At 48.2% G+C, this 23,573-nt stretch overlaps 1 protein-coding gene across 8 annotated transcripts in view; it reads right to left on the bottom strand.

The window, feature by feature from the left end:
• Zc3h18 (zinc finger CCCH-type containing 18) overlaps nt 1–13,900 on the bottom strand; it is a 44,961-nt gene extending 31,061 nt beyond the window's left edge. For 2 of the 8 annotated variants that reach the window (NM_201416.2, XM_087594287.1), the window contains exons 1-4: nt 13,738–13,900; nt 4,219–4,820; nt 983–1,067; nt 156–227 (exon numbers count right to left, since the gene is read on the bottom strand). In NM_201416.2, the coding sequence (NP_958819.1) occupies nt 156–227; nt 983–1,067; nt 4,219–4,806 (745 nt within the window). In that variant the 5' untranslated portion in view covers nt 4,807–4,820; nt 13,738–13,900. Of the gene's footprint in view, nt 1–155; nt 228–982; nt 1,068–4,218; nt 4,821–12,788; nt 13,632–13,737 lie in introns of those variants that run through there. The other 6 variants (XM_087594283.1, XM_087594284.1, NM_001434427.1 and 3 more) reach the window with 3 other exon arrangements.
• Between the last annotated feature and the right edge of the window lie 9,673 nt (nt 13,901–23,573).

The following is a 23,573-nucleotide window of genomic DNA, read 5'->3' as shown; positions in this document are numbered from 1 at the left end:
CGACACTAAGGAGAAAAGGGCCACAGCAGTTCTGTCCCTCAAGCCTCCTCCCTGTTGGCGTCCCAGCTGTGCTCTGGATCCAGGAGAAAGAAGTCTGGCCTCTGGCGCAGGGGACTTTAAGGCACAACAGAGAGTGAACACAGGATATTTTGTACCTTTAACCTGGCCTCTGAGTGGTATGGAATTTGGTATTGGTGGAAGAAGAGTGGATAATGGTGTCACAACATCTGGAAGAGAAGTACAGGAAGCTCTTGTGAACTCAGACTGCACACACAGGCTGGCGAAGCGAGCAAAGTCATCCTCGCGCAAGAGAAAACACCTCACTATCTGTCCAAGGAAGACACTCAACAAGAAATATACCCAAACCATCCAAGCAAGCCTTACAGACTGGAGACTCTTGATTCCACGTCTGAACCCCACCTCACCCCGCCCCCACCCCTGGCTTTACAAAGCCAGAGCACATGTTACTTGTAATGTGGTCAATCCAGATCTAGACAACTGCCCCGGCTGAAGCGCCGAGTGGCACTAGTCCTTCGCAGGAATGCCTTCGGACGCTCTCCCTGGCCTTTCAATACCACCCACAAATAAAGGACCTGCTTCTGACCCATTCTTTAAGAAGTGGTTCTTTCTGGCAGAGGAGGGGAGGCTAACACTGGGGCAGCTGGCCTCACAGAAAGCAGCACTTGGGAACAACTGCCACTGTGTGCTGCAGCCTTGGGTCTGCTGTAAACAGTGGGCCTGACACCTGCAGGGTAAGAAGAGGGGCTGTCCTCTAAGGCAGTTTTTAAAGCCATGACAGGGCCAACACAAGGCCCAGTGTTTACCACCAACACTATCAACTACCACCAACTCTTGTAGCCTAGTCCTACGAAGCCTCACTGACATGGACAGCGTGCGTGCCCAGAGGACGACAGATCACCACCATGGCCCCAGGAGAGCAGAGGCTACACAGATGCTGCAAGAAGGCGAGGCCGACAATTACCTTTCATGAAGAATCGGCAGGTGGGGCGTGGCCTCACCTTCCGGTCACTGGGGTCCTTCACTTCGCCTTCCTCCAGGTCGTCATCCTGGAACAGAGGACAGTCATCTGGGGGTGAGCAGACTGCTTTGCCCACCACATACCACTCTTCCTAGGCTGGAAGCTTAGGATTGGGTGTGGGGAGCATCCACCTTCCAGCTTCCCAAGCTTAAATGCTCAGTTACACAAGAGATGGTCTCCAGTCATCTATAACCTCACAGGAGTACTGTGGGAATGACGGGCTCCACTGGACACTCAGAGCCGAGCTCCCGACTTTCTATCAGTTGCAAGCAGGCAGTGGTCAGACTTTGATCTTTAGTACTATGTACGGTAACAGTGTATAAACTGAGTACTCCATGTCCTTTACAACCAAACACTACTTGCCTCTCATGGGGACGTCAGGTGACCCTGATGGCAGCACCACCTGTAGCTCATTCTTCACCTCACCATTACTGTAGAGTGGCCCAGAAGCTTTACAGACAGAACCCAAGTTGTATTTCCAGGGTTCGAACAGGCAGCCAAGGAGGAGTGGTCTCCAAAGCCACCCCTGTGCCCAGGGCCTGTTCACCAACCTATTCCCACCAGCCTGGACTCCTTGTAGTCAGGCTACGCCCATGGTCTTGTGCTCTCTGGCTAGCCTTGGCCAGGGGAAGAGTGAGCAAACATGCCTCCTGCCTTGGCCTGCTGAACCCATGAGGAGACAAAAGCAGAACAAAGCCAGGAGCCAGAAAGTGGAGGAGCAATCCCTGGTCAACCCATCCGGGCTGCTCCTCGTGTCCTGCAGAAGGAACTAGCCAAGGATCTGTGGGAACAGCCCGCAGGGTCAGAAAGGACGCCTTGCTTTCCTCTGGTGAGGGATGCCATGCCACAGCCCCTGCTCTGCAGGACCCCATGCTCACTACACAGCATCCATCAGGGAACAACTTTTCCAGCAACGCCAACAAGCAGCTGGCCCCCAGTCCAGATTGTATGTACCCGGAACACTCATGTAGAGACACTGCCTGAGACACATTCATCCTGCATGGCAGTCTGAAGGGAAGTAGGTCTTGGCCTAGAAGACTGTTCCTGAGGAGGGAGTCTGGTGAAGCAGCAATCATGAGACTGTGACAAGAACAATGGATATGCTAAGTGATAATCACTGTGGATAACCGGGCAGTGGTGGTGTACCCTCACAGAGGCAGGTGGACCTGAGTCTGAGGCAGCCTGGTCTATAAAGCAAGTTCCAGGACAGCCAGGGCTACACAGAGAAACCTTGTCTCCGGGGAAGAAAAAAAAAATCAGTGGAGGCCCATGAGCCTACAGAGACTTAACAACAAATTCCACACATGCACACAACATTGTGGAGGAAGAGGGAGACAGGGTCCAGGAGAGGAGCTTCCAGGGAAAGCGGCTGCTGGCTTGGAGTTACTGGGCTCTCCTGGGCTGCACTAAAGCTATCCCTCATGGCGCCCACTTGCCCACCTGTCCTGTTATATCTTCAGCTATTGTGATCCTCATACACTTCCAGGATCCCCAGTGTCCAAGACTTCCCAACAACATCAACTATAGGGTACTGTAGGCTAGAAGAAGAGTCTGGTAGGAAGGAAGTGACCTCTCGTGTTACTGGAGGATGCTGGGCTGGGGTCCTTTAGTAGCATGCTACTTCCCATAGGATGCAGAACCATTCACATGGGGATAGCAGGCACAGTAGGCAAAACAAAAACATACCATAGGGGTTGGGGATTTAGCTCAGTGATAGAGCGCTTGCCTAGCAAGTGCAAGGCCCTGGGTTCAGTCCCCAGCTCCAGAAAAAAAAAAAAAAAAAAAAAAAAAAAAAGCACTTAAAAATGTACTGTAGAACTGTGTTGAGCCAGAGAGTCAAGTGGCAGATTCATCCCATACACTGTTTCCAAGGGACATCAGCGACAAAGACCATGCATGCTGTCCAGGGCGGGTCTGGTTCAATCCATTTCCCCACTGACCATACCCATAGCCCAATATAACAGTTACCAGTGCCCCCACTGCCAATGCCCTCCATAATTCTATCAAGATTCTCAACCTCATCTGACTTTCACTGTGGGACAAGGAAGGGCATTTAACAGGGAGCACCTGACAGCAGGCACAGCTAAAACATAGCCAATAACCTCAACTTTATTGAAGTAAAGATCAATTTCCCCACAGGGGAAACACAGACCACCACCACCACCCCAAAAACAACAAACAAAAAACGAAACACAAAAACCAACCAACCAACCAACCACGAAGAAATCATGCACAGAAACGTTCTTCATGGAGGAACAAAACAGGGAACTCAGGAGACTGTTTGCTACACAGCTGGGAGAAGAGGTGAGGCATTTGAGACTTTATGATTGCAGTCATATACATCCCACCCACCCACATTTACTCACCACTGGGACACAAAGTCCTACTACCAACCAGCCTGTGTGGCCAAAGTCATCCTCCACCCATGAACCCCTAAAATGAACTAGATATGCAGGGACCAACAGGCTGCTGTAGGGATGGTGCATGTTGAGAACCTGGGGTCCCCAGATAGTGCCCCCCCACATCACCCCAGAGATGTTTAACCTATCTTCTACCAGGCAAGCAGTTGCTTTCTAGTAAACCTCAGTTGGCTCGTCTAGCCAGCCCCTCCCTCACCTGCTTTGAGCTCAACTGCTCTGAACTTCCAACAGAATCATCTGCAAAGAAAATCTGACCTCCGCACCCATGACTCCACATGAAGACCAGATTTTTTTTTTTTTTTTCCCCCTCGGAGCTGGGGACCGAACCCAGGGCCTTGCGCTTGAGCGCTCTACCACTGAGCTAAATCCCCAACCCCTAAGGCCAGATTTAAAGATGGGATCTGGGGCTGGGGATTTAGCTCAGTGGTAGAGCGCTTACCTAGGAAGCGCAAGGCCCTGGGTTCGGTCCCCAGCTCCGGAAAAAAAAGAACCAAAAAAAAAAAAAGACGGGATCTTCTCGTTTCTGATAGCAGCTTTCCTCTGAGTTTTTCTACATGAGCCTACCTCTCATTCTCCACTGTGAGCACTTCTTCCCCCGCCTCAACACAGCTCTTATTTTTCTGCACGCCTGGCCCAGCCCAGAACTGACCATCTCTCTAAGCACGAGGGAGCCTGAAAAGCCTGCTGTGCCCGCCTCTCCTGGGTCAGGTGTGTTGCTCAAGGGCCAGGGCTCTTTCTCGCCAGCGCCACCATACTCACATCTATCTCCCCGTCGTCGATCTCTCCATCGTCATCCTCTTTCTTCTTCTCCTTGGCAGCTTCTGTGGGTTCTTTTTCTCCCACACTTTGAACATCAGGCTTCCCTTCCTCTCCAGGAGCCCCTTCTCCCTTTTCCTCCTCCTCCTCGGCCCCAGCCTTCTCAGCTTCCTCCTCCTGGGCAGCAGGAGCTGGTTCCTCAGGGACCTCCTCATCATAGTCTAGCTCGTGCTCATCCAGTTCCCTGGTCACTGAGGAGGCTTCGTCCCTGAGATCACTTGTCCCATCTTCCTCAGCATCATCCCCCTCCTCGCATGGGGATCCTGCTGGGCCCCTGCTCAGCTCATGAGCCTCTGAGTCCTGATCCTGGGACTTGGGCTCACTGGCTTGGTCTTCCTCATCTGAGTGAATCTCCTCCTGGCTTTGTACTCTAGTTGCATTTTCCTCTTCCTCCAAATCAGAAGCCCTTTCCCCAGCTCCATCCAAATCTTGTTCAGACCCACTTTCCCTCAGAATGTCATCATCTGAAAGTGCCGGCTGCTCTTCATCCGGGGAGTGAGGCTCCAGTTCAGGGCTCTCAGCCACATCCATCAGGACCCACAGATCTGCAAAAGACAGACACCACAGACTCAGCCTGTGCCCATCCTCTTGGCCCACATGCTCTCTGCCCTTGTTCCACACAACCCCTCTTCCAAAAACCACATGCCTCCCTGTGGAGTGCCAGGGCATAACTCTGCTGCCTATGGCTGGCCTCCACTCAGCCCTGTGCCTTCCTGCAGCTGGCACAGGTGAAGAAAAGGGAGCAATAATAAGTAAGCCATGGATTGCCAAGGATAGCTAACTATTGGGACTCATGGGAACTGACTTCTTTTTTTTTTTTTTTTTTTAATTTTTTTTAGATTTATTTATTTATTTTGTATATGAGTACACTGTAGCTGTCTTCCGACACACCAGAAGAGGGCATTGGATTTCATTACAGATGGTTGTGAACCACCATGTGGTTGCTGGGATTTGAACTCAGGACCTCTGGAAGAGCAGTCAGTGCTCTTAACCACTGAGCCACCTCTCCAGCCCCGGGAACTGACTTCTGAAAGTAATGTTTCTACCCTGGAATGAGATCTTACCGTAGGTCAGCTGCAGTTTCTCTCTTTTTTAAAAAGAGATCTAATTAATTAATTAATTAATTAATTATAAGTATACTGCAGTTGTCTTCAGACACACCAGAAGAGGGCATCGGACCCCATTACAGATGGTTGTGAGCCACCATGTGGTTGCTGGGATTTGAACTCAGGACCTCTGGAAGAACAGTCAGTGCTCTTAACCACTGAGCCATCTCTCCAGCCCCAGCTGCAGTTTTTAACTAAACCCTTTCCTTGTACTCTGGCTCTCAAGCAGTTTTATGTCACCTCTTTTTTTTTTTTTTTTTCAGAGCTGGGGACTGAACCCAGGGCCTTCCACTGATGTCACCTCTTTATACCCCATCCCCTGCACCCTACGATTCAGACCTTTCACCCAGCCTACAGCACTGTTCTCCAAAGGCAGTGCTCTGGGACCAGTGACTCCAGAGTCCAAACAACCAAAGCTATCTAGGTGTCTGTTGTACAAATGAACTATGACAGAATTATTTTTAGACGTTTAAATCATATACTTATATAAAAGAACCTTTTCCCTTTTAGAAAACTCACTTCTGGGGTTGGGGATTTAGCTCAGTGGTAGAGCGCTTGCCTAGCAATCACAAGGCCCTGGGTTCGGTCCCCAGCTCCGAAAAAAAGAAAAAAAAAAAAAAAAAGAAAAAGAAGAAAAAGAAAACTCACTTCTATTTCTAGGAATCCAGATTTATTGAAGCAAATTTTTTTTTTTTTTTTTTTTTGGTTTTTCCACCTCCTCAACTCATAGAAAGCACTTTGCTCTGCTGGGCATAGTGGCACATGCCTGTAATCACAGCACTTGGGAAATGGAGGCCACACTGTTACACAGCAACACCTTGAATCAATTTTCAAAAAGTACACTGCTGCACTTGCTTTAAAAGTGGCTACCTAAGCTCAGGTTGAGAGTAAGTGTAGACATCACACCTAGCAACTGTTAGCCAGTCTTTCTTTTTTTTTTTTTTTTTTTTTGTTCTTTTTTTTCGGAGCTGGGGACCGAACCCAGGGCCTTGCGCTTCCTAGGCAAGCGCTCTACCACTGAGCTAAATCCCAACCCCCAGTCTTTCAATCTCATAAACAATAGATGCCAAATCACACACAAAGGAGGAAGGTTTGGAGTTCAGTCTGCTTTGTATTCTGAGGCTGGGAAAAACAAAAGCGGGCTGGAGAGATGGCTCAGCGGTTAAGAGCACTGGCTGCTCTTCCAGAGGTTCTGAGTTCAATTCCCAGCAACCACATGGTGGCTCACAACCATCTGTAATGGGGTCCAATGCCCTCTTCTGGTGTGTCTGAAGACAGCAACAGTGCTCTCACATACATAAAATAAACAATTAAAAAACAAACAAACAAACAAACAAACAAACAAACAAAAAAACCAAAAGCTGCTTGGTACCTAGCCAAAGGAACAAGTTACTGAATTCAGCTCACTCTGTGTTTACAGGCACCAAAGCCACACACATTCACACACCTTATGTTGTCTTTACATAACCTCACACTTAGCTACTAAAGAGAGAACATATTTTTCAATTTGTGCATTTCTGAGATGGGGCAGTGTTGGAAGACTGAATTCAGGACTTTGCACATGTCAGGTAAAGTACCCTATCACCAAGCTACAGACCAGATCCCAAACTTGGACTTTGAAAAACTTATAGCCTGGGTTGCATGCTGAGTCAAAGGCCTGTCAGGGCTTTAGAATAAAAACTGTCTCAAAAATAAAAAAAGATGGGCCAGTAAGATGGCTGAGTGGGTAAAAGGCACCTGCTAAACCTGAAAATCCAAGCTGGTCTCTGGGACCAACATGGAGAAAGAGGGCCAACACTTGCAGGATGACCTCTGACCTCCACATGCTGACACACTTACACTTACACACACACACACACACACACACACACACACACACGAAGGGAGAGAGGGAAAGAATTTAAACAAGAAAAAAAATTAAAAGATCACCTGTTTTAAACATGCAGTGTCAAGAGTGGGCATCAAAGGGGCTGGAGAGGGGGCTGGAGAGATGGCTCAGCGGTTAAGAGCACTGACTGCTCTTCCAGAGGTCCTGAGTTCAAATCCCAGTAACCACATGGTGGCTCACAACCACCTAAAATGAGATTGGATGCCCTCTTCTGGTGTGTCTGAAGACAGCTACAGTGTACTTATATATAATAAATAAATCTTAAAAAGGGGGGGGAGGGCTGGAGAGATGGCTCAGCGGTTAACAGCACTGACTGCTCTTCCAGAGGTCCTGAGTTCAATTCCCAGCACCCACATGGTGGCTCACAACCATCTGTAATGGGATCTGATGCCCTCTTCTGGTGTGTCTGAAGACAGCTACAGTGTACTCATAATAAATAAATAAATAAATCTTAAAAAAAAAAAAAGAGTGGGCATCAAAATGTTTCTAACCAGGTGTGGTGGAACATACCTTTAATACCGGTGCTTGGAAGACAGGCAGAGGAGAGAGTTCAAGGTTATCCTCACCTAATATGTCAAGTTTGAGACTAGTCATAGCTATATGAGACACAGTTTCAAGAAAAAAAAAAAAAACAAACCAAGGTTTGTTGGGTAACTGAATACAATAAAAGAAATTTAAAATCAGTCATTTGTACACACAATGATTAAAATTTAAATTTACTGATCAAATCAATCAACATTAAGTGGTGGTACATGCCTTTAAGCCAGTACTCAGGAGGCAGAGACAAGGGGATCTAAAGAGGGAGTGAGTTCAGTGATAGCCAAGGATACACAGAGAAACCCTGTCTGGAACCCTGCTCTCACCCCACACCCAAATAAAACAAGAAAAACAAACAAAAATCCCAAAACCCAAACCCCCAAACAATTTATCTTAAGTGACTCAAAAATAAACAGCAGACAAGATTTTCTGGTCATCTAGTGTCACTGAAGAGGAAGGACTACTGAAGTCAGTCCTACCTGGGATAGCAAACACAGGTCAGTTTGTAACCCCAGGATATCTGTGCGCTAAGACACGAGGCTGATGGCAGTAGCAGGCCAGTCTGAAGTGAACAGTGAACTGCAGCTCGTCTGGGTTAGTGAGAGCAACGGCACGTTAAGGACAAGTTTGGAAGTTCTCTGCACAGCCCTGAGCTCTGCAGAGTGCTTGTGAGCATCCTTGGTGCCTAAGGCACTTATACAGTGGGTGGGGGTGAATGCCATGTAGCACAACAGCCAGAATGGGGATCTGTGCTTTTCTGTAGTTTGAGAGAATGTTTGTGCAAAGCTCTAGTGTATGTGTGGTCGATAGCGTCAGTAATTAAGTCAGGCTAATGTCAATATGTCAATATACTGAACACAAGAATTCCTTGGTGTATAACATCTGATCCTTAACACTGCGGTCTTAATTGCACTGTATATTTTTAAGTCTCCATAGAAGCCCAGAGACTTTTCATTTCTCCAGCTACCAAGGTTTACACTTGGTAACCATAGGAAGTCAGCATTGGTGAACTGGCTATCAAGTCTCATACACCCTACGTAAAACCTGTCAAATCCCTACTCTGGCATTTTATATCTAAAGGCAAACTCATAATGAAGGTGTCTTTTAAACCAACTGTTATGCAAAACCAACTGCCCTGTCTGATTTGGAAGTCATACAACTGTAGCACGTAAGGCCCCTGCGCCAAACTGCATGCTATCTTGTGTACTGTTCCCGAGACCCTCTTCTAACCTGTTCATAGCCCTTTTCTGGGCTTCTGGACACAAGTTGGTTTGCTTTTGGTTTCAGTCAAAATTAGGTCTAACAAGTTGTGTTTTGTTTTATATTTCTGAAAATCCTGAGATGAAATCCTACGGTAAGAAATGGAGACATAGTACCTAACTAAATATCTGAACTGTAGCAAGCAGCAGGCTGGTGAGGGAGGGAAGATCAGGGTTTCTGAGTTATAACCTGAATCCTTGCTCTATTGCTTCCTGGGTTTAAAATCTTGGGCCAACTCAAACCCGCCATGCCCCAGCGCTGTCATCTGAACTACAAGGACAACAGCAGCTGCCTTATGAGGTTGCTATAACCTGACACCTGACGATGAGCTGGAAACATGCTCGGTGTATGTGAATTTGACTGAAGATATAGCCCTTCAGTCAAAACGCCATCCCCACACCACTCCTGCCATCTGCAGTTTAGTATCCCAGAGCCCTGGGAGAAACATGCTTATTGTTCCATTGGATAACTATGGGGACAGCACATTTACCATGTGCCTCATGAGACTCCTGGAAAACAAACACATTTCCTCACGCCTCATGCTTTTTGTTTTTTGGTTTTTTTGAGACAAGGTCTCACTGTGGTGTTTTGGCTGTCCTGAAACTCAGACATCTGCCTGTCTCTGCCTCCCAGGTGCTGAGATTAACGGGATGTGCCAATGTGCTCAGTTTCTTCACGCAGCTCTTTTTTTTTTCCGGAGCTGGGGACCGAACCCAGGGCCTTGCACTCGCTAGGCAAGTGCTCTACCACTGAGCTAAGTCCCCAACCCCCTTCACGCACCTCTTAATCCCTATTTCAACCTTCCAAGTAAATAAACTGAGGCCATATGGCTACTGCATAGGTCTCAGGATTGCCATTCAGGGATATTCTGGAACCTGTATGCCCAGACATGAATGGAATTAGTTCTACTTCCAGCCACTAAAGTTACTACTATAAATCCTTTTTGATATATACCATATATAAACTAGAGTCTCTACAAACCTGTAGGCTCTATTTCCCTCTCCCTCCCTCCAAATATCAAGGCACTGGTATATCATTTTTACACAAGGACACAGCCAGGCTGATTAACTTGAGAATCCTGAAAGGCTGGTGTACTGTGCACATGGCCACTGAGCTTTAATACCCTCCAGGTGAATTTACAGTTACTTTGACGGCAGGAATAAGTCAACTTCTGATTTGTAAAGGCAGTTGTCGGCACATGCCATGAAGTAGTGGGATGAACAGGTATTCTGCTGTGTGTCTGCAGGGAAGGACAGACAACTCCTGTGAGGAGTTCGGAGCAACCCATGACAGGTTATAAACCAGCTCAAATATACAGAATTTCTCTCTTTCTGGTAGTTCAAAACCCCAGAATTCCTCTCTAAGTTAGGACTCTTGTTTCTTATACTGTATATTTTTGTGTTTATCTAACTGCAGTGCTATGCAAACTCCAACAGTTTATTTGAAGGCTGTTATAAGTTGAGATCTTATTTCCAAAAGCCCAGATGTTAAAAGTCTTAGTCCCTAAGGATTCACTACTAAGACGTGCAGTGTAGGATCTCCCTGACCCCCCCTCCCCTCAGGACAGGGTTTCTCTATTAATCCCAGGTTGTTCTGGAACTCATTCTGTAGCTCAGGCTGGCTTTCAACTCAGACTCACCTATCTCTGCTTCCCAAGTGCTGTGATTAAAGGTGTATGTCACCAGCTGGCTCTGGCCACAATGTGCTACCTTACCACCTGAACTCTAGACTCCAGCAAACTGAGAGCCAAATATACCTTGTCTTTCTCTCCCTCCCCTCTTTCTTTTTTAGTATAAAAACAGGTTTATTGGGGACAGCTCTTGGGTGAGTTCACGGACCATACAGGAAGAGGTCAACAAAGTCTCCATGCAGAGGGAGACAGAGGGGTCTGGAATAGAAAACATGTGCATGTAGAGAGGAGAGTGAGTGAGGGTGAGAGGAGGGAGATAGATCTTCCTTTTTGAGATAGGTCTAGGTATTCCTGGTTGTCTGGAACTCTATGCAGATCAGGCTGGCCTCAAACTCACAGAGCTCTGCCTGCCTCCCTAGGATTGCTGGGATTAAAAGTATTCACCACTACATCAGCTTATATATTTTCTTTATATGAGTTCATCCCTTCAGGTATTTGTCATAGTGATGAAAACTATGCTCATCCTGCTCTAAAGTGTGAGGGGAGATGATGGAAGCTTTGAAAGGGCTGGCTCTCAGCAGCCTGTACATCACACACTGCACTCTATCTGCCTGGAACACTTGAGACTGCAATGCCACAGTAGCATCCACAGGAGGCACGGCCAGGGCTTCTGTAGTGCACTTGCCTTACAGAGGCCCTGAAAGATTTTCTGAGAAAAGGAGCTGCACTATCTTCCCTCCCATGGGACCTACTGGGACTGTATTACTAGAGGCCACATCAGATGAACGTCTTTCAGAGACAACTACAAATCAATGTTTATCAGAAGCACACACCAAATTGTACCTTTAGGCTAGGAATCTCTGGGAATCAGTAGAGAGCTTAATCTCCAGTCATGCTCCAAAAAGGTCCACTGTCTCTCTAGGTGTTAGTGTTTTGTTTTAAGACTAATTTTGTGTGTTACCCTACACTGGTCGCAGGGAAGCACATATGCTATTACATATAAACAATGAATCTAGTGTCCTCAGTACAGCTACAATGTCTACAATCTTCTTACCCACTAACCCAGTAGTGTAGGACTCCCGAAGTTCAGAGCTAATCTTTAGTCCTCCTATCCACAATGGTGAATATGTTCAGGGGATGGAATGACAGTCTTTCAATAGCTCTGTCCCCTGATGCATTTGACATACTGGAAAATGCTTGACTAAATGATAAAATCCCATTAATCCAGGAGCCACCTGTTGCAAACAGAAGACATCTAATAAAGTTACCTAAATTGTAAAACATTGTAACAGAGCTCGAGAGCTAGTCTCAGCAGCAGCTCTAGAATGCCAAAGTGACTCCTCCCACTTTACTAATGGCAAAGCAGTTAGGTCTTCTTCTCACAGTTGGGTCACTTAGAGGAACTGCTACAAGCTGCTAAGAGCCTGGCCTGGTGGATTTTACCAATACAGGTTAAAACAATTCTTGGTCAAACATGGGGTGTGACCTAGGGAGGAGAAAGGGTTTCTCACTGTACCCCTGACTGGCCTCGAACTCATAGATTCACCTACCTCTGCCTCCTGAGCTCTGAGATTAAAGATTTGGTCACCACTGACTGGCTGGGGTGTAACTATTAATTTCTTTACACGACTTACTACTGAGAAAAGTGCTCCAAGCAGGTTTTGTTAAGAAAGATCAGTAACATACAAATACAACTTCTGGGAAATGACTTTTCGTTTGAGCCAAGGTCTCACTTTGTAGCGTTGGCTGTCCTGGAACTCCCTATGTAGACCAAGCTAGCCTTGAGCTCAGAGATCCTCTTGCCTTTGCTTCCCCCAAGTGCTGGGGTTAAGCTGTGGGTCACCATGCTCAGCTGTGGGAAACAACTTTCAGCAGGGCAGATCCTATGTTGATGTCTAAGTTCTGTTATGCCTGGATAAAATCCTCACTCATAGCTTCATCCATGTATAGGTAAGAATGTCAGGATGTTGAAAAACACCACCCCCAAAGCGACTTAAACTCTGCAAGAACTCTTTGATAAGGAGATGGTCTCCTTGAGATGGTGTGCAGATGACAGGCTATCTCTTTGGAGACAAGCAAGGCACAAGCTTACCTGTTGGCTGCTCGGGAAGAAAATCCAAACTTCTCTTAACATGTTTGAGCATTCCCCACCTACAGCTGGAGAGGAGTTTCAGGCTTTGGGACATATTGAATTGGTTCCAGGACTGGCTGGGCTTCAAACATGCTGAAGATCATTCCCATTCTCCTCTCAGGGGCTGGGAAATGCGAACTAGCCTAGCGGGTAGAGAATCTCAACCTCTGCCTTGGGATAGATGATGAAGAACCAAATGCCTTCTTTTGTTATTCCCAAGTGGGTCTGAAGAATTACCTAGTCTCGTTAATGAATGCTAAGAAAAAGCTCATTTAAAAGTTATTGTGCCCAGTAAACTCAGCTGTCAAAAGTATACGGGCTAAACTAAATTTCCAGTAGGAGCGAGACTATAAGTCTTAGCTTAATTTCCTTCTAGCACTACACGTTTTTGGCTACTTTACACTAAAGAATCGGCATCTCTAAGCTCCCAGTCCAAGAGGCGTGGAGGTTACACTTCTAAGATATCCCGGACTCTTAGAGAGAGCACAGTGGGTATGTCCGACCTGTGCTCACTTGAAGTTGCGAGAGCAAGTTGCAGGAGGCTCCAGAGAGCTCAAAGTTCCCCATAGAGACGGTCGATAGTCTAAGCCGGCCTCCTCCCAAGCCAACCTGCGTGATTCGCTCCCCTTTGTAGGCGGCGAACATGTGCCACGCCGAGTGGCCCGGAAGGGAAAATGACAGCTTCAGGAAAACCAACTTCACTATGGCAGACCACGGCGCGCCAAGGCGCCCGGACGTCCCAGGCCGCAGCGGGCTCGCGCCTGCCCGCTGTCCCGGGCCGCGCTTCGGCCCGCGGCTGCGCACAGCCGGGGGCGCGCCCGAGCGCTCGGGAGGCGGCGCCGGGCTCCCGGGCCTCGCTCCCGCCGCCGCTGGGGCGGCCTCCTCCTCGCCTCCCGCCGGCCCCGCTTACCTCAGCGCGAGGACTGGAGGCGGCCACGGCTCCGCTGGGGTGGGGGCGGCGTGGACAGGACGTCCCTCAGCCTTTCCGCTTCTCACTGGCTCTGGCTTCAGGCACGACGCGGGCGGAACAAACGGGCTCCACTACCCGCGGGGGCCGGCCATTGTGCGACGTCATCAGGCCGCGACGGCCGTCCTGCGAGCCGGCGGGCTTCCCTCACTAGCCCCGCCCTCCTCGCGCTTTCTTCCGGCCTCCGCTGGCCCCGCCTCCGTGGCGCGCGCTCTGAAGTCTCCCCTACTGCGCAGGCTCACTGAGGTCGACCCGCCCTCTAGCGGGACTCTTAGCGGCGCGTGCGCAGTCTGTGGACCTTCGTGGTAGTTTCCTTGGATGAGATCAGATGGGGAGCAGGATGGATGCGTGCCGGGTAGGCAAAGCCATTTGAGGCTCTTGGTGTGTGCGTGTGTACACTCCAGGGTCTAAAAATTTAGCATTCGTTTACCCAGGGCATGAACTTTCTGCCATATTAAATACCAATACTTGACCCAAAGTGTTTTGGGGGCTGGAGTGTAGCTCTGAGGTAGAGAGACAGCACCTGCCAAGTATACGCGAGGCCCTGGTATTCTCACAGAAAGGATTTTTGGAGTTGGAGGGGTTAGATTTTCTTACCTGTTTCTGTGGTGTTAAACATCCCCAATTGTTAAATGTGATTACGGTGACCCAGTGTAATCTCCCTGGGGAGGACTTAAACTGATTGTGTCATTGGAGCTCTGCCGCTCGAGGCCTAAGTCCACACCTCTAACCCTCGCTACTGACCTTATAAAGGGTACCGAGTTCATTCGGTACTGGGCTCTTACAAAATTTGGAGCCGGGCTTGGTCTTACAAGGTTGGGGTCTGCCTGTCTTTCTCAGACAAGGTGAAACAGTCCAGATGCCCATAAATTTGTGAAAGAAAAAAAGGTCATAGTCTTGAAGTGCAGCGTTAATTCAGCCACAGAAAGGGATGAAGTCTGACACATGCTACAAGCACAGAGGAACCCTGGAAAGAAGCCAGTCACGACAAGTTGAATACTTTTGACTCCACAATTTGGGCTGAATTATGCTGCCCATCCTCCAAGTTCCATGTAAAGTCCTAGCATCAAGTCGGTATGGATTTTGAAGCAGAACTTCTCCATGAGGTCATAAAGGTAGGGTCTGGATCTCATAGGATTGGTGTCCTTCAGTAAATACCAAGGAGAGATCAAGTCTCACTGGGTAGCCCAGGCAAGCCTGGCACACAGAGAGCTGCCTGCTTCTGCTTCCCCAGTGCTGGGATTAAAGGTGTGTGCAAGGAACACACCTGGATGCTGCCCTGCTCCTACCTTGATGATGATGGACTGAACCTCTGAACCTGTAAGCCAGCCCCAATTAAATGCTGTCCTTAGAAGAGTTGCGTTGGTCATGGTGTCTGTTCGAAGCAGTAAAACCCTAAGTAATTCAGTAGTCATTTGCATATGTGGGCGTGTGTGTATGTGTGTGTGTGTGTGTATGAATGGACGGATGGATGGATGGATGGATGGATGGATGGATGGATGGATGGATGAATGGGTAGGTGGGTGGATGGATGGGATGAAGGAGCGGATGGGTAAGATGATGGATGGAGGGGGTTGGGGATTTAGCTCAGTGGTAGAGCGCTTGCCTAGGAAGCGCAAGGCCCTGGGTTCGGTCCCCAGCTCCGGAAAAAAGAACCAAAAAAAAAAAAAAAAAGATGATGGATGGACAAATGGATGGGTACGTGGATGGACAGTTAACTGTGTAATTGTATGGATGGAACAACTGATCGAGGTAATGACTAAGAGGAATTTGTGCTAGAAGCAGCAGTGACAGACCACAAATGACAGACTGAATGCTTTGCCACCAGACCTGTCAAACTTCATAGTCTGCCTGTGCGTCCTTTGGCTCCCCTGGCACAGGCTGTGCACTCAGCACCCTTCTGACCCATGTTGACCAGAGGGACCCAGCATCAAGCAAGCACACAATCTCAGCCTCTTCAAACAGACAGCAGCACCACGGGAAGACTGACAGAAATCAGGTTCCCAACTTCCTAGCCACAGGCCAAGTATTCTGATAGGCAAAAATGGGGAGACGCTTCCAAGCAAAATGGAGCTTGGCTCCTCCTTCAAGAGCACAAGGGAAGGCTTTCTGGAGAAAGCCACATCCCAACTGCAAGTCAGTAGAGACGCAGAATGAACCTAGTATAGGCCTGGGAGGGGAAGCACATGATAGCTGTCAGGTGGGGAACAGGAGCCACTGATGGTCCTGGAGCTCCCAACACGAGCAGGCAGCAGACAGGCTGGGCAGGCGGCCGGAGCTGGGCACTGATGGACTTGGGTTCCTGCCTCTTCCAAGGTCCAGGCTTGGCTTCAGGGCCAAGAGCTTTGAGCAGGGAGAAGGCTGATTGCAATCTCGGGGGACCTTAACTGAGTAGCAGCTGTGCAGATTTCTGGGAATGCAGAAAGATGGCTATCCAGACATCTTGTAAATAATGCCTTGCTAAATCCATGTCACCATGGACATTAAAAGGCACGATGAGCCACTTTTCTTGGTGAGAGCAAAACTAAGAGTGGCCAGCCTGTTAAGTTCTTACCTCACCCCGAGTGTTCACAGTGGTCAAGCTGAGCTGCTTCAACCTCCATGTCGTCCAAAAGTGACTCCCGTTTTACCCATAAGCCCAAAGGTTGCAGGGCCGGCAATCAAGGCTCGTGACTGTCAAACTATTCCCAAGCTTCTTTGAGGAAAAGTTAGCAGAGTGTGGAAACTTAGTCTCCTGGGTAAATAGTGTTCTCTCTAGACAAGTTCTCAAGTGCTCAAGGGGGTTGCTGTGAACCTGATAAAGGACGGGTGGGTCACGTGCTATGTAAATGTTAGTGTGGAAGGGACAGTTCAAGAGTCAGGGCTGGGGCTGGAGAGATGGCTCAGCGGTTAAGAGCACCCGACTGCTCTTCCAGAGGTCCTGAGTTCAAATCCCACAACCACATGGTGGCTCACAACCATCTGTAATGAGATCTGATGCCCTCTTCTGGTGTGTCTGAAGACAGTGACAGTGTACTTATATATAATAAATGAATAAAAAAAAAAAAGTCAGGGCTGCATCTGATGTAGCTATCCAAGGAAACAGAAAGAATCTCCCTGTAGAAGGGTGACGGTGTGTCTCCCAGAGAATGCGCCATGTTCCTGCTCTGAGGGATTCCTGGAGGGAATAGGATGTGCGCATTATAAGTGCTCTCCTTACTCCAGGGTGAGGGCAAGCCTGAGGGAAGTGGAGTTTTCTGGTCACCAGAGGAATAAGGAAGGTGTTCCTGCTGCACAAGGCACCTCCAAAAAGGATTAGAGCATGAGACAGACCCACAAACGAGCTCCCCTCTCGATGGGTTCTAAAGGTAGCGACGCTACTGGGACCTGTAGCAGGAGAAAGTTGGCTACCAAAACCCAAGTGGTTAGGTGCACCTGTAAGAGTCCTTGGAGGTCAGAAGACCCACCCCGAATCTGGATCTTTTGAGGTGGGAAGATCCACCTTTAATCTGGGTCACACCTTTCTGTTGGTAGCTGATATAAAAGTCATGGAAGTAGGAAGACCTTGCCCCTGGCCTGCCTGCCCTCCCTCTGTCCCGCAGGTTATCCGTTCACTGGCTACAGGGCCTCTGCCTTCAGGATTCCGACATATGATGAAGGCTGGTCAAGACATCCAGCCTCATGGACTGGACAACTACAGGATTCTTGGACTTAGTGCTGGTAGACAGCCAGTGTTGGACCACACACACACACACATACATCTGTCAGTTCGTACGTACTGAGCTCTGAGATGGTGAGACAAACACTTCCTATATGTTGGTGGCCATAGCACCAAAGCAGAAATGCAGTTAACAGAGGCTGGGGTGATAAACTAGGGAACTAGTTGGCCTTCCAGTTGGATCTTGAACCTCTCTCTATGCTCTCCATCCCTGGTTCTTGCCTGAATTAATACCAAAGTCGCCTCATCTCACTCCTGCCTCATTTTAGAGCTCAATTTCAGTCACTCCTCCAGGGGCTTCTCCAGCCACAAAATAAAACCTACACTCCTGATGCCCCCTCCTCCCATGGCCTGGTGTTCCTGGCCCATTTCCCATGCACTCATGTTCTCTTTCCTGTACTCAGGTGTGCAGGATAATTTTTTTTGTCAACACGAGCTAGAGTCATCTGAAAAGAGGAAAAAATGCCCCCATAAGATTCAGCTGTAGGGCATTTTGTAAATTAGTGATTGATGGGGGAAGCCCAGTCATTTGTGCATGGTGTCATCCCTGGGCTAGTGGTTTTGGGTTCTACGAGAAAGCAGGCTGGGCAAGCCATAGGGAGCAAGCCAGTAAGCAGCATCCCTTCCATAGCCTCTGCCTTTGGGTTCCGGCCCTGCTTGAGTTCCTGTCCTGACTTCCTTGGATGATGAACAGTGCTATGGAGATGTAAACCAAATAAACCCTTTCCTCCCCAACTCAGCGATCATGGTGTCTCATCACAGCAGTAGAAACCGTAGCTAAAGGTATCAAGTCTTTACGTGGGCCTCTCAAACAACCTGAAACCCCTCTGTCTGATTCACAGTTATTCATCCTTAGGTCTCACCTCGGATGGAATTCTTTTCAGGCACGCTCCAGACGCACCAGGGCTGGGTGCCACCTGTGTGTACAACTCAGCCCTGCTAATCAAGGCATGACCTTGGCAGAGAGTGGTCCACACCAGAAATCCCTGCAACCTCCATTCAGCAGGCCCAGGCGATTCCGATGTTCAGAGCTTGCGAGATTGGTGGGTGACCTCGGGGTCCAGGAGACATGGACAAGAGTAGACACCAAAATCTTATAATAAAATATACAGGAAAAAGTCCTGGAAATGGCCCAAAGATTTATCAGGAGATATTTCAACATTGTAACTAATACTACACGCTACTTACAATGTTACAGTTGTTAAAATTAGATGAATCTGAATATATAAGATACTGTTTAGAAGCAGGCATGAAACTCAAATTACATTGAAAAAGTCAAGTGGCAGAAGATACACAGAGGGTCATTGTTTTCCCTGTGAAAACAGGGAAAGCAGACTGGGGAGTAAAGGGCTAATTCCAGCTTATAGTTTATATATAGTCCAGTTGCCTGGCAGTGGGTGATGGCGATGGCGCAGCCAGCAGTCGGAAGGCGGAGGCAGGCAATGAGTTTGAGACCAGTCTGGTCTACAGAGTGAGTTCCAGGATAGCCAGGGCTACACAGAGAAACCCTGTCTTTAAAAGCAAAACCAAACACAGCAACAACAACCCAGTTTCTAGTCCAGCGTGGAGGGAAGTCAGCAGGAGCTGAAACACACATTGGAGCGATGCCGATTATTGGCTTGCTTCTGTGGTTTGCTCAGAATGCCTCCTTGTAGTCCTGAGGACCACCTGCTCAGTGGTGACGCCTGTCACAGTAACATGAGCCCTCTCACCCAAGTCATTAATCAAAAACACCACACAGGTTTGTCTACAGACAATCTGATGGAGGCATTCTCTTAGTTGAATTTTGTAGTGACAATTGTGGAATTCCTGTTTCTTTTAAAAATAAAGAAATATAAGAATATGTTTTTATTTTAATCCCAGGTGTGAGATATTCGGCTGCTTCGGACTGTCCACAGCAGCGTTGGTAATCTAGCAGCGGAGTGATTTCTGCCAGCTGCAGATACTTTCCGTTGAGGTTTGATCTGGATGCTAATTCTGTAGCAGAAGGTCTGGGCTGATGAGTGTGTTTACGAGCTTTTGCGGTGCAAACTTGTTCTTTGGCTTAAAACTATTGGTTAAATAAAATTGACTACAGCCAATCACTGGAGGGATTCGAGGTGGGTGGGTTTGGAGTGAGCTGTTTGGAGGAGGAGAGACCAGGGGAGAAGGAGGAAGGAGGAGGGGGAGAGAGGAGGCCTCCATGAGAGGAGATGGACCCTGAGCACAGGGCCAGGAGAAACAGCAAGTACCTGGGGAGGTAGCCAGGCCTGCAGTCAGAGGGGTAGATTAGGGGCGACCCCAGTAATTGTTAAAGCCAGGTAAAATAACCATAATCTGAGCTTCATTTATTTGTAAGCTACTTGGGGATAAGCTGAAATTAGTTCTACTGTAGGATGTTTGGAATTCTGGGGACTTTTCAGAGGGTAGATAAATGCCCACGGGTTGTTGAATCACCGTGTGCAAAGAAGAAAGGAGAAATCAGATATCCTGACAGCAAAGATCAAACTTACCCAAGAACTCGCCCTCAGTCAGCAGGAAGTAGTCTCCTTTCCTCCCCTTTCTTCTCTAGTGTTAGGGCGTTAAAAGGTGGGAACATGGTGGAGAAGAGTGGAAGAAAAAAGACACACAAAGTAGCAAATGACTAACTACAAAGTTCCTCTTCTCAGGTAAGTCAAGCTTGTGTCAAGTTGACAAAAGCAAAACCAACCAACCAGGACAATCACACTCACAGAATATTTATAATCATGAGTGGGGTGGTAGTGGCACAGGACTTTAATCCTAGCACGCAGGAGGCAGAGGCAGGCAGGTACCTCTCTGTGAGTTCAAGACCAGCCAGGTCTACAAAACGAGTAGCTACACAGAGAAACCTTGTCTCAAAAAACAAAACAAAAAAAACCATTATAATCCTGGGTATTTTTGGAGGTGTGGAGCAGGTGGACACGTGGATGGACCGCCAGCAGGGGTGTCAATGATGTGTAGAGAGGCAAGTGTCTGGGGTACATCAGTATGAACAGCAATCGTGGTGGATGCCTGTAATCCAAGAGCTTGGGAGGAAGCAGGAAGACCAATTCAAGGACAGGCAGGAGAGAATAATTTGGAAACAGCATAGGGAAAATATCATCAGGATTAATGCTAAGAAAGATGCCTGCGCTGGCTGGAGAGATGGCTCAGTGGGTAAAGAGCACTGGCTGCTCCACCAGAGGACCTGAGTTCAAATTCCAGCAACCATGTGGTGGCTCACAACCATCTGTAATGAGATCCGATGCCCTCTTCTGGTGTGGCTGAAGACAGCTACAGTGGACTTATATATAATAAATAGATCTTTAAAAAAAAAAGAAAAGAAAAATGCCTGCAAAGACAGAAGCGTGGAAAATAGTTGCCTCTTGAGAGCGATATGGAGGAAGGAAGATGGAGGGCAGAGAGAGGGGTATGGAGTGGGGGCTGGCTTTCTAAATCGGGGGCTATAATGAGACAGTGTACATTGAAGGACTCAATTCCCGCTCCCCACATACTCAAGGCATGCTGGACATCTGCATATATGTTTGCCCAGCCTTACCTGTCTGAAATGTCAAAAGGAGCTGACATGATTTTGTCCCAAGGTAGCATTTTTAGAATGGACCACCTTACTGATTCTTCATGTGGCCAGCAGAGGGCGTGGCGTGCCAGAGGAGCCAAGCTCCGCTCTGCGGCTGACCCTGTTCTGGCTTGGCCAGCTGTCAATTCGGCTTGTAAAAGAGACTCACTCAGAATGTGTGGAACTTCTACTTCTGAGAAAGAACCGGGCTGGGTCAGCAGGGGACCTGCTCTCTGGTGTGGAGGGGTTTATCAGTCCTGTCAGTTTTAGGCCTTGGCCGTGCCCCACTGTGAACCCCATCTACTTAATTCAACATCTCTCAGCTGGGCTGGAGAGATGGCTCAATGGTTAAGAGCACTGACTGCTCTTCCAGAGGTCCTGAGTTCAATTCCCAGCAACCACGTGGTGGCTCACAACCATCTGTAATGGTATCCGATTCCCTCTTCTGGTGTGTCTGAAGACAGCTACAGTGTACTCACACACATAAAATAAATAAATAAATCTCAGCCAAGATTCTCACCTCAGGGAGGTTAGACAGAGGATCCCAAGACCTCTGTTGGCTTTTTTTTTCTCTTGCTTCTGCATTGCAGGGCCTCAGCTACTGGTTTGGGTGAGCCAATGACTGCTGCAAAGGGCCCATGTGGGGTCAGCTCCTACCTATATTCAGAAGTTTATTTCTGCAGGGTTGCAGGTACAGGCTGGCCTTGAACTCGCCATGTTGCCGAAGATGGCCTTAAACTTCTGATCTTCCTGCCTTCACCTTGCCAAGGGTCTGGGACTGCAGGTATGCGCCGCCATGCTTTGTGTAAGTGGTACACCCAAGTATGTAACAGGCAGGCTCTCTGCATTGCCACAGCTCCAAATAACTTTGTAAAAATAAGCTTGAGATTATCAGTAAACGCTTATATACCTATTTTTTATATTGAAAAGCCCAGGTCATGTAAAATTTTCTTGGGCTTTCAAAGAGATCATTGAACGGAAAATTTAGGAAGCCCCACACTCAACTTCCACGGGCTAGTGCTGTCCCCACAGCTATGAGCATTATAGCTGGGCTGGCAAGTATTGTCTGGCTGAGGACTATGAATGTCTTCCCAGGGCATGTGGACGTATGCTGTGTGCTGAACCCTCGTTGGAGGTGCGGTTGGCTCCAGGTCAGGTGCAGAAGGCGAGTTGTGAGGGTGAACTCACCAGTGGTGGCTACACAGATGCACACGGGGAAATAAAGTCAGCATAAAGTTGCAAAGCGTACTGCACCTCCTGCACCGGCTTGCTTAGAAATTTATATTTGGGTGTCGACCATGTTAACAGAGGTTGGGGTGACTCGTGGGTGGAGAATCTGTTCAAGGCACTGCAGTCCACTGTGGGGCTGGTTTTCTGCTCTGTGTAGCAAGGATCCGCGGACCACATCCCCATGTCTCACTTTATTGAAGGCTCATGGACTCGTCAGGCAGCTCTCATCTATGTGATAAGGCCAGGACTTGCGTGTGTGTGTGTGTGTGTGTGTGTGTGTGTGTGTGTGTGTGTGTGTTAGGGTTTTACTGCTGTGAACAGACACCGTGACAAGGCAAGTCTTATAAAGGACAACATTTAATTGGGGCTGGCTTACAGGCCAGAGGTTCAGTCCCTTATCATCAAGGCAGGAACAAGGCAGCATCCAGGCCAAGTGTGGTAATGGTGCAGGAGGATCTGAGAGTTCTACATCTTCATCTGACTTGCTTCCAGGCAGCTAGGCTGGGGGTCTTAAGCCTACGCCCATAGTGACTCACCTACTCTAACAAGACCACACCTAGTAGGGCCACTCCCTGGGCCAAGCATATGCAAACCATCACATTCCACTCCCTGGCCCCCAAAGGCTTGGTCAAACATTTGAATCTATGTGGGCTACACCTAAAGACAGCATAATGCTAACGGAGTAGAAGCAGCCCAGGAGAAAGAAGTTTGTTGCAGTCAATTGAAAAAGGAGCTGGAGATCTGAAGTCCGCTTTGACGTCAGACATGGAGATGCAGAGTTTGGGGTTTATCCAACTGGTTTCCTGTCTTGTTTGGGGATTACAGTAAAGTGACTGGATGAATCTCAGAAGAGACTTTGAACTTTTAACATTGTTGAGAGTGCTACAGACTGACTATGGGAACTTTTGAAGTTGGATTAAATGTATTTTGCATTATTTTATGTTTAGGTGTGGCCCCCATAGACTCATAGGTTTGAACAGACTTTGGGGGTGGGGAGTAGAATGTGATTGTATGTGCTTGGCCCAGGGAGTGGCACTATTTGAAGGCGTGGCCTTGTTGGGGTGGGTGTGGTCTTGCTGAAGGACTTGTGTCACTGAGGTTTGGGCTTTAAGACCCTTGTCCTATCTGCCTACAAGCCAGTCTTCTGTCTGCCTTCAGAAAAAGATGTAGAACTCTCAGCTCCTCCAGCGCCATGCCTGCCTGCATGCTGCCGTGCTCCTACCTTGATAATGGACTGAACCTCTGCACGCCCGTCATGCAGGCAGACACGTTGCTGGAGAAGGAGCTGAGAGTTCT

The sequence above is a fragment of the Rattus norvegicus genome, chromosome 19 (genome assembly GCF_021556685.1).
Source record: "Rattus norvegicus strain SHRSP/BbbUtx chromosome 19, alternate assembly SHRSP_T2T, whole genome shotgun sequence".
In the NCBI taxonomy this organism is placed as follows: domain Eukaryota; kingdom Metazoa; phylum Chordata; class Mammalia; order Rodentia; family Muridae; genus Rattus; species Rattus norvegicus.
Note: the sequence above shows the minus strand (reverse complement) of the source record. Positions and strands in the feature narration are given on the sequence as shown.